Here is a 14477-nt window from a genome sequence, read left to right on the forward strand (position 1 = left end):
CGGCGCGTGCGCACTCCGCGCCCTCCCGCAGGGACTGCTGGGCTGCGAGACGCAGAGCCGCGCCGGGCCGGAGCTTAGCGGAGCCGAGCGGTGGTTGGAGATGTGGCGACCGGTGAGGACCCTCCTGGCCCGAGGCGCCCGAGATCCTGCACACCAACCCCAGTGACCCGAGACCCGCAGGTCCCCAGACGCCGCCCCGGAGATCCTCGGGGCTCTTTTTCCCTTTGTTTTTTTGAGGCAGGGTCTCGCTCTGTCGCCCTGGAGCTCAGTGGCGCGATGTCCGCTCACCGCAGCCTCCGCCTCCCGGACTCAGGCGATCCTCCCGCCTCGGCCCTGCAAGTAGCTGACACCGCAGGCGTGACCGCGCGCGGTCAACTCTGTATTTAGCAGAGTCGGGGTCTCGCCATGTTGCTCAGGCTGGTCTCGAACTCCTGGGATCTAGCGGTCCGCCCGCCTCAGCCTCCCCGAGAGCTGGGATTTCAGGCGGGAGCCGCGCCCGCAGCCCTGACGCCGCCTGCACCGGGAGTCTCAGGGGGCTCTCCGCCCAGCCCGGAGGCGGCTGCCTGGCGCCCCGGAGAGCGCGGTCTCCAGAGGGCAGGGGCCCCGCGGAGAGGCCTCTGGCGCCACTCCCCTCGCGAGGCGGCCTCCCGGGGTCACGGACGCCTCCCTGCCCAGCCTGCTGCCCCGGACCTCCTCCGCTCGCCTCCCTGCCGGGCCCGCCCTGCCCTGAGGCGGCGGGCGGGCGGGGGCTGCAGGGCGGGCTCTGCTTTGGGCGCCCCTGCCCCGGCCCAGGGGCGCGCTTCCCACGGCTCCGAGGCCCCCTCTCTCAGGCCCTCGGCGTCTCCCCGCTCCCACGTGGCCGCTGGGTCCCGTTCCACTGTCCCTGCGGTTAGGACTGCGAGGGGGCGGGGCAGAGGCCTTGACACGCATCTTACCCGCCCCCTTCCCGAAGAGATGGAAGGGGCTCCTGGCACCGTTCCTTTTTTTTCTTGGAATGTCAGCAGAGCTTGTGTTTGGCGATAAGCTAGCCTTGACAGTCTGGCTATTAATAGCACGCATGGACGGCCCACTCGTGCCCCAGCCCAGCTGTGTGACCCCAGGGTGCTTCATGGGACGGGGAGGTGGCCTTCAGTGCAGCTCCTTTCAGGTGACAAAGTCTTCCCACGCGCAGGTCACTCAGTCCCTCCCCAACCCCAGCGATTGGACAGGTTGATTTAGCCCCTGGTTAGGATCTGCTCATGGCCAGTGAGCAGGGCTGGGTCCAGTCGGCGTTTGAGGGCTGGCTGGGGCTGAGAGGGTCACACACCCTGGGAGAAGGACAGCGTGTGTAGTCGCCAGACCCACTTACCCCGCCCAGACTCCCAATCTGTCTCTTCCTAACTTTGGGGACAGTTATGTGCCTCAGTTTCCCCTCCTGTTGGGGGGCACAGGGCTGTTGGTTTCCCTAGGCTCTGGTCATCCGTTCGTGGTTTTTAGTTTCTGGCGTCATTCTGAGACTCAGCAGTTGCTTCTCACTGCTGTGGACGAGCCTGTCTGTGGGACCTGCATCTTCCTCATCTGCAGTGGCTGGAAAACCAGACACCATTGAACATGCACGTGGTTCTGTGGCCAAAGCACGCCCTTTGGTTGTGAACTTCGTGATACCTGTGTGACTGTTACCACTCAGACACTTGCTGCTCTCAAGGTAGTCAGCTGTGGTCTAAAGCCACTCTGGAAAGGGCGTTGTTTCTGTGTGTGCAGACCAACTGCACTCTCACTATAGGAAAGCATGAAAGGTTGGGGCCGAGGGGGCACCCATTTCGTCTTGTCCAAACTGCAAGGCTTTGGAAATGAGGGGAGCTGCAGGGATAAGTGTCACCAGGGACGGCTCAGGAGTGTGGGGGGAAGGCCCTGAGAATCCACCGTCTAAAAGACTGCTTATCTTCTGGCAGCTTAGAGGTCATGTTCTGAGTGAGGTTGGGGCTGTGTGTCACGTGAGAATTGCCCTGGACCGGGCTCTGGGAAGTCTTTCTGGGAGGTGTGGCTGCAAGCTTGCCGCCCCACCCGTGACCTCTCTGGACCTTGGGGACCTCTCCTGTGTGATGGCATTTCAGAGAGGATAGTCTGGGTGTGCTGGGCACCCCACATTCAAAGGAGCCAGGCTGTTGCACAGCCTCATGGGCCCTACTTGGGTTGTGTCCAGGACCAGCCTGAGGCAGGGGCTGCTGCCATCTCTTGCCTGTGACCTGCTGCCTGTTGGCATGTGGGGTTCTGTTCAGTCCTGTGCTTCACAGCTGTTGGTCTCATTCGGCAGGCATTCATTGAGTGCCTGCTTGTTCAGAGATGGTGAGAGGTGGCCCTGCTCACAGTCTAGTGGGGAGACAGATTCTGTAAGTTAATAGTCACGCTGGTGTGTGATGAGGGCAGTGGCAGGATAGGACCACGGTGAGCAAGGTGGAGCCGGGCGTGGGCATGAGCGAGGCTGCTGGTGGACCAGGGTAGGGTGATGGTGGCCCGGGGTCTACTGGAGGGATCTCTGTCCTGGATGAGAATCGGGGTGAGAGACGCAGCTGGAGCCCCTTCTGCAGTGCTGATTCCTGAGGAGAGAGCAGAAAACTGTTGTTGGAGATAACGATTAGATAGCCATGACTTTCCTGGCCTCACCTACTCAGTGGAGCCCAGTGAAACGCAAGCAACTTGTGTTGTTGGTAACAGATGTGGTGGGTGGTGGTTGGGATACCCACCTGGAGGTAGCTCCCTTGCAGCCACTTGTGAGCTGCTGTTCGGAATCTCTCCACAGTCCCTGGGAACGGCTGCCTGATCGCGGGGCCTCTGGCCGTGCACGCGCTGACACCAGAGGTGGCCAGTGTCAGGAGGTGCAGGTTGGGTAGGCAGCAGGTGGATGACCCACCTACAAGTCGTTGCCCGGCTGCCTCGGGTTTTCCTTGTGAATCAGCACTTGCTGGGTGTGACCTCGCCAAGCAGAGATTTCTGTCAGCCCGTCTTCTAGGGACAGGAGGTCATGGACTTTTCCCTTTGGCTTTCGTGTTGTTTGGAGTCCTTGAAATTTTCTCCAGGGCTCTGAGCTCTGGCCAGAAACCAGCTGGCCAGTCAGTTCCTTACTAGGTCCAGTGTTGAGGACCATGTTAGCGTCTGCACCGGGGGGCATGACTGGCTGTGCACTGTCCTTTCCCCCCAAACCCTGACTATTTAGAAGAGCTCTCAGTTGGAGAATTTGGGGTTGAGGGAGTTGTAAGACCTCATCATAGGTCAAGTGTGATTGGGGGACCAAAGTTTCTGGTGAGAGCTGTGTTTTCTTTCTTTCTTTCTTTCTTTCTTTCTTTCTTTCTTTCTTTCTTTCTTTCTTTCTTTTCTTTTCTTTTCTTTCTTTCTTTCTTTTCTTTGTTTTCTTTGTTTTCTTTCTTCTTTCTTTCTTTCTTCTTTTTAATTATACTTTAAGTTCTATGTGGTGTTTTCATAGTCACAGAAATAAAGCAGCACGATGTGTCAAGAGACACGTGGTGGGGCTTCTTTGTTTATGTATTTATTTTTCTAAATGGAGTCCTGCTCTGTCGCCCAGGCTGGAGTGCAGTGTCTCGATCTTGGCTCACTGCAACCTCCACCTACCAAGTTCAAGTGATTCTCCTGTCTCAGCCTCCCAAGTACCTGGGATTACAGGTATGCGCCATCACACCTGGCTACTTTTTTTGTATTTTTAGTAGAGACGGGGTTTCGCCATGTTGGCCAGGATGGTCTCGATCTCCTGACCTTATGATCCACCCTCCTCGGCCTCCCAGAGTGCTGGGATTACAGGCATAAGCCACCACGCCCGGCCCTAAGGGCTTTTTCATGTGTGTCCTGCTAGCTGTGGCATGTCTTCCCCTCCTCCAAGTAGAAGCTGTACAGGGTCCCTGTCTGTGGAGTCTCAGTAAGTTGTAAGTTTCTTCATTTGCTGTCAGAACAGTGACCTACAAGGCCACTCCTCCCGTCCGGGTGTCCACCTTCAAGGTTGGCATCTGCTGTCTGATTCCGTGGCTGGACACTGTTGCCGCTTCCTTCTGAGATGAGGACTGCTTTCCTCTGGCCACTGGTCAGTGGTCTCAGCAGCAGGAAATAGCAAATGACAGGTCAGGTGGCTGCCAAGAGAGTGCAGGGGCAGGGACGGGGTGGGTCCCATCCCAGATGAGCCAGACGGTGACGCCATCTCTTCCTGCAGAAACTGAGGGGATATTCAAAGACGGGGTGTTTGGTGAACTGTCAGCATCTGAGGCATCAGCCCTGGTTAAGCTGCGTTAGCCTTCTCTCCTGTGATACTGTGACTCTCAGCCTTCCTCCTAGGAGGTAGGATAGTGTTTCCATTCTGGAGTCAAACCTGGGGGCCTGGCTTCCTGGCGTGAGCCCAGCGGTGCTGACAGTCTTTGCTGACTAACTGGGTGATGTGGCTTGGCTTTGTGTCCCCACCCAAAGCTCACCGAGTCGTGATTCCCAGTGTTGAAAGAGGGGCTTGTCGGGAGGTGACCTGATCATGGGGGCGGATCCCCCTTGCTGTTCTCATGATAGTGAGTTCTCAGATCTGATGGGTTAACAGTGTGTGTGACACTTTCCCCTTTGCGTTCTCGCTGGCGCTCTCTCTCTCTCTCTCTCTCTCTCCCCCTCCCCGCTCCCCCACTGCTTCACCCATACTGTGCTTGCTTCCCATTTGCCTTCTGCCATGACTAAGTTTCCTGAGACCTCTCAGTGATGCTTCCTGGACAGCCTGTGCAACTATGAGTCAGTTAAACCCAGGCCGGGCACGGTGGCTCATGCCTGTAATCCCAGCACTTTGGGAGGCTGAGGAGGGCAGATCACTTGAGATCAGGAGTTCTAGACCAGCCTGGCCAACATGGTGAAACCCCGTCTCTACTAAAATGTAAAAAGTAGCTGGATGTGGTGGTGCATGCTTGTAGTCCCAGCTACTCAGAAGGCTGGGACAAGAGAATCACTTGAACTCGGGAGGCGGAGATTGTAGTGAGCCGAGATCATGCCATTGCACTCCAGCCTGGGAGACGGAGTGAGACTCCATCTTAAAAAAAATAAACAAACCTCTTTTCTTCATAAATTACCCAGTCTTGGGTAGTTCTCTTTTTTTTTGAGATGGAGTTTCTCTCTGTTGCCCAGGCTGGAGTGCAGTGGCGCAATCTCGGCTTACTGCAACCTCCACCTCCCAGGTTCAAGCAATTCTCCTGCCTCAGCCTCCCGAGTAGCTGGGATTACACACATGCGCCATCATGCCCAGCTAATTTTGTATTTTTAGTAGAGATGGGTTTTCACCATGTCAATCAGGCTGGTCTCGAACTCCTGGCCTCAGATGATCCGCCCGCCTCGGCCTCTGAAAGTGCTGGGATTAAAGGCGTGAGCCACTGCGCCCGGCCTGGGTAGTTCTTTAGAGCAGTGTGAGAATGGACTCATACATTAGGTTTAGGGTTAGGCTGACTCAGACTCCAGCACGTGTAAGCACTGGTAGTGGTTGAGGGCAGGGGCGTGTCCTGGCCTTGTTCAACCCCACACAATTTCCTCTCTTTGCAGTTGCAGCTTTGCCATTTCCACTCTGCTCTGCTGCACAGCAGGCAGAAGCCCTGGCCGTCCCCTGCTGCATTCTTCAGGAGAAACGTCAGGGTCCTTCCTCCGAGGTAATGAGTCCTCCACAGGCATGTGCCTCTCACCCAGGCAGGCATGGATGGTGTCTGTGTGCATGCAGAGGTGGCGGTCGAGGGCCCGAGGCTGGTCCTTCTCCTGTGCCCCCAACCAAGACAAGATATGTTTGCTCCTCAGTGCGGTGTGCTGGGACTAGAGACCCCCAGGTCCTGACCCATGGGACCATGCCCGGGGTGGGCACGCCCTGACCACAGTGTTTAGAGCGGACAGCTAGCAAATCAGGAAGGGTGCACATGGAGCGCCCGCTCTGAAGAGAAACCGGGTCATTCAGAGCCTGGAGGAGGGCGGGGCGACTGTAGGCGGGGGTCACACAAGAGGAAGAGCAGCAAGAAGAGATGTAGAGGGAGGGTTCTGAGCAGAAGGAAAGGCCAGACAAGGTCGTGAGGCCAGCAAGTCTGGACCACAGTGGGCAGATGGGCGGTGGCAAGGCAGGAAGACTGTGGAGGGTAGACGCGGCCAGGCAGGGCAGGCAGGGTGAGCTGCCCGAGTGCCACTGGCTCGGTGAACCTGGCAGGGGTCTCCTTCTCCCGAGAGCTCTGCAGTAGGAGAACCTGTGTCCCTGGGACAGATGTGGCTGGATGCAGAAAAAGATGAGTGTTCAGGCACCTGCGGCCGGGTGTAGAGACAGATGGGTGCTCAGGTGCCTGCCGCACTCAGCATCACGGGTTTCCTGCTGCATTTAGCATACATGGAGCTCCTACTGTGTTCAGCATGCATAGAGCTCCTGCTGTATCAGGCTCCTGCTATATTTGGCAAGTATTGGGCTCCTGCTGTATTCAGCGAGTATTGGGCTCCTGCTGTATACAGCATGTGTGGGGATTCTACTATGTTCAGCATGGGTGAAGCTTTGTTCCTTGCTCTGTACTGTCACGTGACTCTGCACGTGCTGACCTCACATCTTCTCTGTCTCTGCTGTGCTGATGACCATCCAGTTGAACCCTGCGAGCTGGACGGTGGTTGTGATTCTTCACAGTGGAGTTGGCCCCGGTCCATGAGGAGCACAGACTTGCCATTGAGTTGTTTCCTTTACCTGAGGAGCCATTTCCATGTCCCACGGCCCCATTGGCTGGGTCTCCGGACAGACCCAAATGAGACCTGCCCCTTACGGCCATCTGGTGCCAGGCTTTGGTGCAGGGGTATCTGGTGCAGGGGTATCTGGTGCAGGGGTATCTGGTACAGGGGTATCTGGTGCAGGGGTGTCTGGTACACGGGTATCTGGTGCAGGGGTGTCTGGTGCAGGGCCTCAGGGAAGGGGACACTGGTACAGTGGTGTTCTCTGCTGACCACACTGTGAGAATGGCTGTGCGCACAGGAGTGAGAGGTGGTGCTCAGGGAGGCGGGGGGCAGAGGTCAGAGCCAGCTGAATGTGGGGGGTGGCGCCTCCAGGCTGTGTTGTCTCCCCTCAGGTTCTCCAGCCCCACACCCCTGTGGAGGAAGGTGCTCTCCACCGCAGTCGTTGGGGCGCCCCTGCTCCTTGGAGCCCGCTATGTCATGGCAGAGGCGCGGGAGAAGAGGAGGATGCGGCTCGTGGTGGATGGCATGGGGCGCTTTGGCAGGTAGGAGGGCCCAGCAGCGGGTGGGGGGGGGGTGCGGGGTGGCGGGCGAGGGGGGGGGTGCGGCGTGGCGGAGGGGGGGGGTGCGGCGTGCAGGAGTGCCTGCTCCAGATGCCGTCACAGGCATGGGGGGTGGCGCTGGGAGGGCTGCAGGACTTTGCTGAGGATTCTACAGATGGCTTTCAGGCATCCTTTCCTACATGGGAAGGTACTGGCTGAAGGGACAGTGAGCCCTGCCGGGCCTGTGGGGCGGGGTGTAGACCAGGGTCCTCCACACTGGATGCAGCCACCACAGGCCCTTCCCCAGATCAGCCTTGGCCTGAGTGGGGAGGGGCTCCAGCCCTGGGCCCGTGCCTTCTCCCTCAGGCTTCTAGGCTGACAGAGAAGCAGCTGCCCTGCTTGCCTTCTCTTCTCACCCCATTCCAAGGTTTGGGCCTGGGAGAGGAGGCTGCCTCTGTCTCTGCCCCTGAAGATGGGCAAAATTGGGTTATTGCTGTCAGGGCCTTTTCTTCCTCCTTTACCTTACAGTGCAGAACTCAGGGGGAGTGTGGGGACACATTCTGTTGGAACCCTTGGGTGGGCATTCCTGCTTTTGGTCAGATCCCGGAATTCCTGCAGCCACAAAGCCCTGCCTAGCCTGAGCCTCGTGGAGCCAACTCTTGGCTTTGAGAGAAACCGGTTAGCCCAAAGCCCCTTTGAACGGAGTGGCAGAGCGGGAAGGAGGCAGGGAGGGTATGGTCCTGTTCTGCCTGCCTCTGAGCATCTGCCAGGCCTAGGTCAGTTTCTCAGCAAGTGCCTTGGCTTCTGGTGCCTTCAGGGACTTCACCAGAAACTTCACAGAAATTTCCTCCAGCAGTGAGTGGAAGCTTGCGGATAGCTGGGCACTGCAACCTCCATATCCCAGGTTCAAGCAGTTCTCATGCCTTGGCCTCCCGAGTAGCTGGGACTACAGGTGTGCGCCACCATGCCCAGCTAATTTTTTGTATTTTTAGTAGAGATGGGGTTTTGCCATGATGCCCAGGCTGGTCTCGAACTCCTGAGTTCAGGTGGCCTATTTGCCTCAGCCTCCCAAAGGGGTGGGATTACAGGTGTGAGCTACCATACCTGACCTAAATTTAACTTATTTTTTTATTTTTTATTTTTTTTTATTTTTTATTTTATTATTTTTTTTGAGACGGAGTCTCCCTGTGTCGCCCAGGCTGGGGTGCAGTGGCCAGATCTCAGCTCACTGCAAGCTCCGCTTCCCGGGTTCACGCCATTCTCCTGCCTCAGCCTCCCGAGTAGCTGGGACTACAGGCGCCCGCCACCTCGCCCGGCTAGGTTTTTGTATTTTTAGTAGAGACGGGGTTTCACCATGTTAGCCAGGATGGTCTCGATCTCCTGACCTCGTGATCCACCCGCCTCGGCCTCCCAAAGTGCTGGGATTACAGGCTTGAGCCACCGCGCCCGGCCTATTTTTTAATTTTTAATTTTTAATTTAACTTACTATTTTTTTATTTTTTGAGACGGAATTTTGCTCTTGCTGCCCAGGCTGGAGTGTAGTGGTGCGATATTGTCTCACTGCAACGTCCACTTCCTGGGTTCAAGCAATTCTCCTGCCTCAGTCTCCCGAGTAGCTGGGATTACAGGTGCCCACCACCATGCCCGGCTAATTTTTGTATTTTCAGTAGCGATAGGGTCTCACCATGTTGGCCAGGCTAGTCTTTTTTTTTTTTTTTTGAGACGGAGTCTTGCTCTGTTGCCCAGGCTGGAGTGCAGTGGCCGGATCTCAGCTCACTGCAAGCTCCGCCTCCCGGGTTTACGCCATTCTCCTGCCTCAGCCTCCTGAGTAGCTGGGACTACAGGCGCCCGCCATCTCGCCCGGCTAGTTTTTTTTGTATTTTTTAGTAGAGACGGGGTTTCACCGTGTTAGCCAGGATGGTCTCGATCTCCTGACCTCGTGATCCGCCCGTCTCGGCCTCCCAAAGTGCTGGGATTACAGGCTTGAGCCACCGCGCCCGGCCTGCCAGGCTAGTCTTGAACTGGGATCACCTCAAGTGATCCACCCGCCTCGGACTCCCGAAGTGCTGGGATTACGGGCGTGAGCCACCGCATGGGCCATGTCTGGAGTTTTTATTGGGGTATTAATACTTGGGTGGGATTGATTGAAAATCTCCAGTTTCTCAGAAAATCCCAGGAACTCAGTTTCCAGCCCCAGCTCTCCCACTCCCATCCCCATAGGGCCCAAAGTGGCGGGTCTTCGCCCTGAGTCCCTCCTTAGCATAAACCTCAGGGCCACCATGGAAAACAGAGGCACTCTTTATCACTCAGGAAATTCCGAGGACTAAGAAGGGACAAAGGTCAGACCTCTCTTTGGGTACATCGTACATGATTGGACACCTTTGATGATTACAGGCGTGTAATTATTATACAACAAGAGTCCCTGGGCCAAATGCAGGGGCCCAGTGTGGCAGCTGTCCGATTTGTAAATAAAGCTTTATGGGAACACAGCCCTGCCCATGTGCTCATGCATGGCCACAGTGCCTAAAATATTCCCCATCTCATCTTTTACAGAAACATTTCACTGCTTCCTGTTTTCTCAATGCGGGTTTGTCTAATGTTCGCTCGTGTTCATACTCAGTCATCCGTTTGGGCAGGAATCACACAGGAGTGACACTGCTCTGCTTCTGTCCTGCCGGGGGCACACGATTTCAGTTTCCCCTTTTGATTCCCTTGTAATTAGCCATATGGAGGCAGTTGAGATGGTGCGTCTGTTCTCACTGCTCCTCCACCCTGCAGTTTCTTTCTTTATTGAGACGGAGTCTTGCTCTGTCGCTCAGGCTGGAGTACAGTGGCGACATCTCGACTCACTGCAGCCTCTGCCTCCTGGGTTCAAGCAATTCTCCCAGCCCCAGTCTCCCGAGTATCTTGGATTACAGACACCTGCCACCATGCCCGGCTAATTTTTTAATTTTTAGTAGAGACAGGGTTTCTCCATGTTGGCCAAGCTGGTCTTGAACTCCCGACCTCAAGTGATCCATCTGTCTCAGCCTCCCAAAGTGCTGGGATTATAGGCGTGAGCCACCGCACCCAGCCTCCTTCCAGCATTTAGCACTCACTGATACTTTTTTTTCTGAGACAGAGTTTCACTCTTGTTGCTCAGGCTGGAGTGCAATGGTGCGATCTCGGCTCACCACAACCTCTGCCTCCCAGATTCAAGGGATTCTCCTGCCTCAGCCTCCTGAGTAGCTGGGGATTACAGGCACGCTCTACCATGCCTGGCTAATTTTGTATTTTTTAGTAGAGGCGGGTTTCTCTATGTTGGTCAGGCTGGTCTTGAACTCCTGACCTCAAGTGATCCGCCCACCTCAGCCTCCCAAAGTGCTGGGATTATAGGTGTGAGCCACCACACCCGGCCTCCAACATTTTATTTTGAAAAACTTCAAACATACAGCAATGTTGAAAATGCTCTGTGTTGGCCGGGCGCGGTGACTCAAGCCTGTAATCCCAGCGCTTTGGGAGGCCCAGACGGGCGGATCACGAGGTCAGGAGATTGAGACCATCCTGGCTAACATGGTGAAACCCCGTCTCTACTAAAAAAAAAAATACCAAGAAAACTAGCCGGGCGCGGTGGCGGGCGCCTGTAGTCCCAGCTATTCGGGAGGCTGAGGCAGGAGAATGGCGTAAACCTGGGAGGCGGAGCTTGCAGTGAGCCGAGATCTGGCCACCGCACTCCAGCCTGGGCGACAGAGTGAGACTCCGTCTCCAAAAAGAAAATGTTCTGTGAGGCAATGCTGGGTGCAGTGGCTCACGCCTGTAATCCCAGCACTTTGGGAGGATGAGGCGGGTGGATCACCAGGTCAGGAGATCGAGACCATCCTGATGAACACAGTTAAACCCCGTCTCTACTAAAAATACAAAAGATTAGCCGGGTGTGGTGGTGGGCGCCTGTAGTCTCAGCTACTTGGAAGGCTGAGGCCGAAGAATGGTGTGAGCCCGGGGGCAGAATTTGCAGGAGCCGAGATCGTGCCACTGCACTCCAGCCTGGGCGACAGAGCGAGATTCCATCTTCAGAAAAAAAAAAAAAATTAAATCCCTTCTCCCCCAAGCACAAGTCTATGGGACTTTTTCACATCTTTAACTTTTGTTACAAAAGTGTTGTGTTTACTATGACAAATTTTAATAGTAGAAAAGTTAGAAATGTAGAAAGCTCCCCTTAGACCTGCACCAAGGGTAAAAGCTCTCCAAGAATTTTATCAACGCATATTGGCTCACGTGTCAGCCCACATGTTCCGCTAAGTGTACAAATGTGACCTAAAATGAGATGCACCTGCCCTGCCCTCGGGGCGTCTCCCTCTGCAGTCCACAGCTTCACGTGGCCTCTTAAGTACCTCACGGGTAAAAGGATTTGAACCTTTTATTATTATTATTATTATTATTTTTGAGACAGTCTCGGTCTGTTGCGCAGGCTGGAGTGCAGTGGCACTATCTTGGCTCACTGCAACTTCCACCTCCTGGGTTCAAGTGATTCTCTCGCCTCAGCCTTCCGAGTAGCTGGGATTACAGGCGTGTGCCACCACATCCTGCTAATTTTTGTAGTTTTAGTAGAGACGGGGTTTTGCCACACCGGCCAGCCTGGTCTCAAATTCCTGACTGCAGCTGATCTGCCCACCTTGGCCTCCCAAAGTGCTGGTATTACAGGAGTGAGCCACTGCGTTTGGCCACTACAACTGCAATCTCTGCCTTCCAAGTTCAAGCGATGCTTGTGCCTCAGCCCCTCCCAGGTAGCTGGGACTACAGGCGTGCACCACCACACCCAGCTAATATTTGTATTTTTAGTAGAGAAGGGGTTTCACCGTGTTGACCTCAGGTGATCCACCCGCCTTGGCCTCCTAAAGTGCTGGGATTACCGGTGTCAGCCACTGTGCCCGGCCTAACCATTTTTGATATAACTTTTCTTGACTCTGTGTCAAAACTGCTTGCTGTATCAACAGACTCAGCTCTAGGTGATAGAAATCGTTGTGTTGGCTCACATGCACACAGGCATTGATTGTGGAACGCAGGGTGCTGCTGGGCTCTTGTGCTTGTGCACACAGGTAGGGGTAGATGGGGCAGCTTGTCAGGACAGGCAGGCTGGTTTGCAGAAAGGGCAGCTGGGCTTGGCCTCTCCCTGTGCCTTCTCGGGCAAACGCCATGGAACGTCTGCCGGTAGCTCCATCACCTGTTCATTTCTTCAGTGTTTTTGAGGCAGCTCGGTGCCAGCCACAGAAACGAGGTGGCTGGCGGCCCTGCCTTCCCCGTCAGTCACTGACCATTGCAAGCAAGTCCTGTGCCTGCCACAAGCAGTTAGGTTTCTCTCACACGCCTGGGTCTCGACGAGGGTCTTGGGGTCTAAAGCTGATGCACTCTGGTCCAAAGCCAGCACTGCCCACCGAGTAGCCTTTGAGTCCCAGAGCACATTTAGAAACCCTGGCCCAATTCGGCCCGGTGCGGTGGCTCACGCCTGTAATCGCAACACTTCGGGAGGCCGAGGCAGGCGGATCACTTGAAGTCAGGAGTTCAAGACCAGCCTGACCAACAAGGAGAACCCCATCTCTACTGAAAATACAAAATTAGCTGGGCGTGGTGACACACGCCTGTAGTCCCAGCTGGTTGAGAGGCTGAGGCAGGAGAATCGCTTGAACCTGGGAGACGGAGGTTGTGGTGAGCTGAGATTGTGCCATAGCACTCCAGCCTAGGCAACGAGCGAAACTCCATCTCAAAAGGAAACCCTGGCCTGCCAGCACTTTGGGAGGCCAGGGCGGGCAGATCACGAGGGCAGGAGATCGAGACCATCCTGGCGAACACGGTGAAACCCTGTCTGTACTAAAAATACAAAAATTAGCCAGGCGTGGTGGTGGGCGCCTGTAGTCCCAGCTACTCTGGAGGCTGACGCAGGAGAATGGCAGGAACCCGGGAGGCAGAGCTTGCAGTGAGCTGAGATCGTGCCACCGCACTCCAGCCTGGGCGACAGAGTGAGACTCCATCTCAAAAAAAAAAAAGAGAAAGAAACCCTGGCCCAACCCAACCAACAAACTCCAGGTGCTCTGCTCTTTATGGGGGCCCAGAATGGGGCCTGAGTGGGGGGGGTCTCCCTGGAGTGATGGGGGACACAGAGCCCACCTGGGCAGCCAGAGCTGCGCATCAGGAATGACTGTGGGCCCTGCCCCAGGCAGGTACGTGAGCTTCGCAGAACGCAGGGACAGGCCTCTCTGGTCATGGCCAGCCTTCGAGAAGCCACTCTGACCTCAGCCTTTCCCTGTGCACCTGTGTGTGGTCTGCTTGCTGCCTGGTGCCTCATTCCAGGGCTGCCCAGCTGGTCCCCAGAGTTCCCCCAGGGCCCCCACCCTGATGTCCTCCTAACTGGGGCTAGGCCTGGGGACACCCCTCCACCCCAGCATCCCATCCTCTTCCCTAAATCTCCCCCAGGAGCCCAGTACCTGCTCGACAGACGCCCAGGATGTCCCCCACTTCCTGCCTTAACTGGGCTTTCTTCCCTGCAGACCTTGTCTCCCCAGGCCTTGGAGACCCACCTTCCTGGTGTCCTCCTCTCTTCCTAGCGGACCTCAGTCTGCAGGTGACCTTGACCCTCCTGTGACCTCTGCTGCCTCAGCCCTGCCCCCTTGCTGCCATCCTTTCCCTTCACAGACAGCCTTGGAACCCCATCTCTCCAGGGGACACCACCATCCATACTGTCCCCTACCCCATCTCACCCTTGAGGGTGGCAGGGAGTGAGGGTGGCGTGGACACAGGCTGCCCATTCTGCAGATCTTTTTTTGTTTTTGTGAGTCTCACTCTGTTGCCAGGCTGGAGTGCAGTGGTGCGATTTCAGCTCACCGCAACCTCTATCTCCTGGCTTCAAGTGATTTTCCTGCCTCAGCCTCCCCAGTAGCTGGCACTACAGGCACACACCACCATGCCCAGCTAATTTTTGTTATTTTTAGTAGAGACGGGGTTTCACCATGTTGGTCAGGATGGTCTCAATCTCTTGACTTTGTGATCTGCCGGCTTTGGCCTCCCAAAGTGCTGGAATTACAGGTGTGAGCCACCACGCCCAGCCTCTTTTTTTTGAGACCGAGTTTCGCTCTTGTTGCCCAAGCTGGAGTGCAGTGGTGCGATCTTGGCTCACTGCAACCTCCACCTCCCAAGTTCAAGCCACTGCTGCCTCGGCCTCCCGAGTAGCTGGGATTACAGGTGTGCGCTGCTACACCTGGCTAATTTTTTGTAGTTTCA

General features: G+C 55.8%; 1 protein-coding gene across 8 annotated transcripts in view; it reads left to right on the plus strand.

Annotated features, from left to right (window-relative positions):
- Positions 1–14477, plus strand: part of ADCK5 (aarF domain containing kinase 5) — an 18166-nt gene continuing 3689 nt past the window's right edge. For 2 of the 8 annotated variants that reach the window (XM_008001929.3, XM_008001927.3), the window contains exons 1-2: positions 7131–7229; positions 13748–13821. Coding sequence is in view for 5 of the 8 variants with exons in the window: in XM_008001925.3 (XP_008000116.1) it covers positions 101–112; positions 5545–5648; positions 7080–7229 (266 nt within the window). In the remaining 3 variants the exon portion in view is untranslated. Of the gene's footprint in view, positions 113–3559; positions 3658–3938; positions 4107–4195; positions 4321–5544; positions 5649–7079; positions 7230–13747; positions 13822–14477 lie in introns of those variants that run through there. The other 6 variants (XM_037999967.2, XM_073018521.1, XM_073018522.1 and 3 more) reach the window with 6 other exon arrangements.

The sequence above is a fragment of the Chlorocebus sabaeus genome, chromosome 8 (genome assembly GCF_047675955.1).
Source record: "Chlorocebus sabaeus isolate Y175 chromosome 8, mChlSab1.0.hap1, whole genome shotgun sequence".
Classification (NCBI taxonomy): Eukaryota; Metazoa; Chordata; class Mammalia; order Primates; family Cercopithecidae; genus Chlorocebus; species Chlorocebus sabaeus.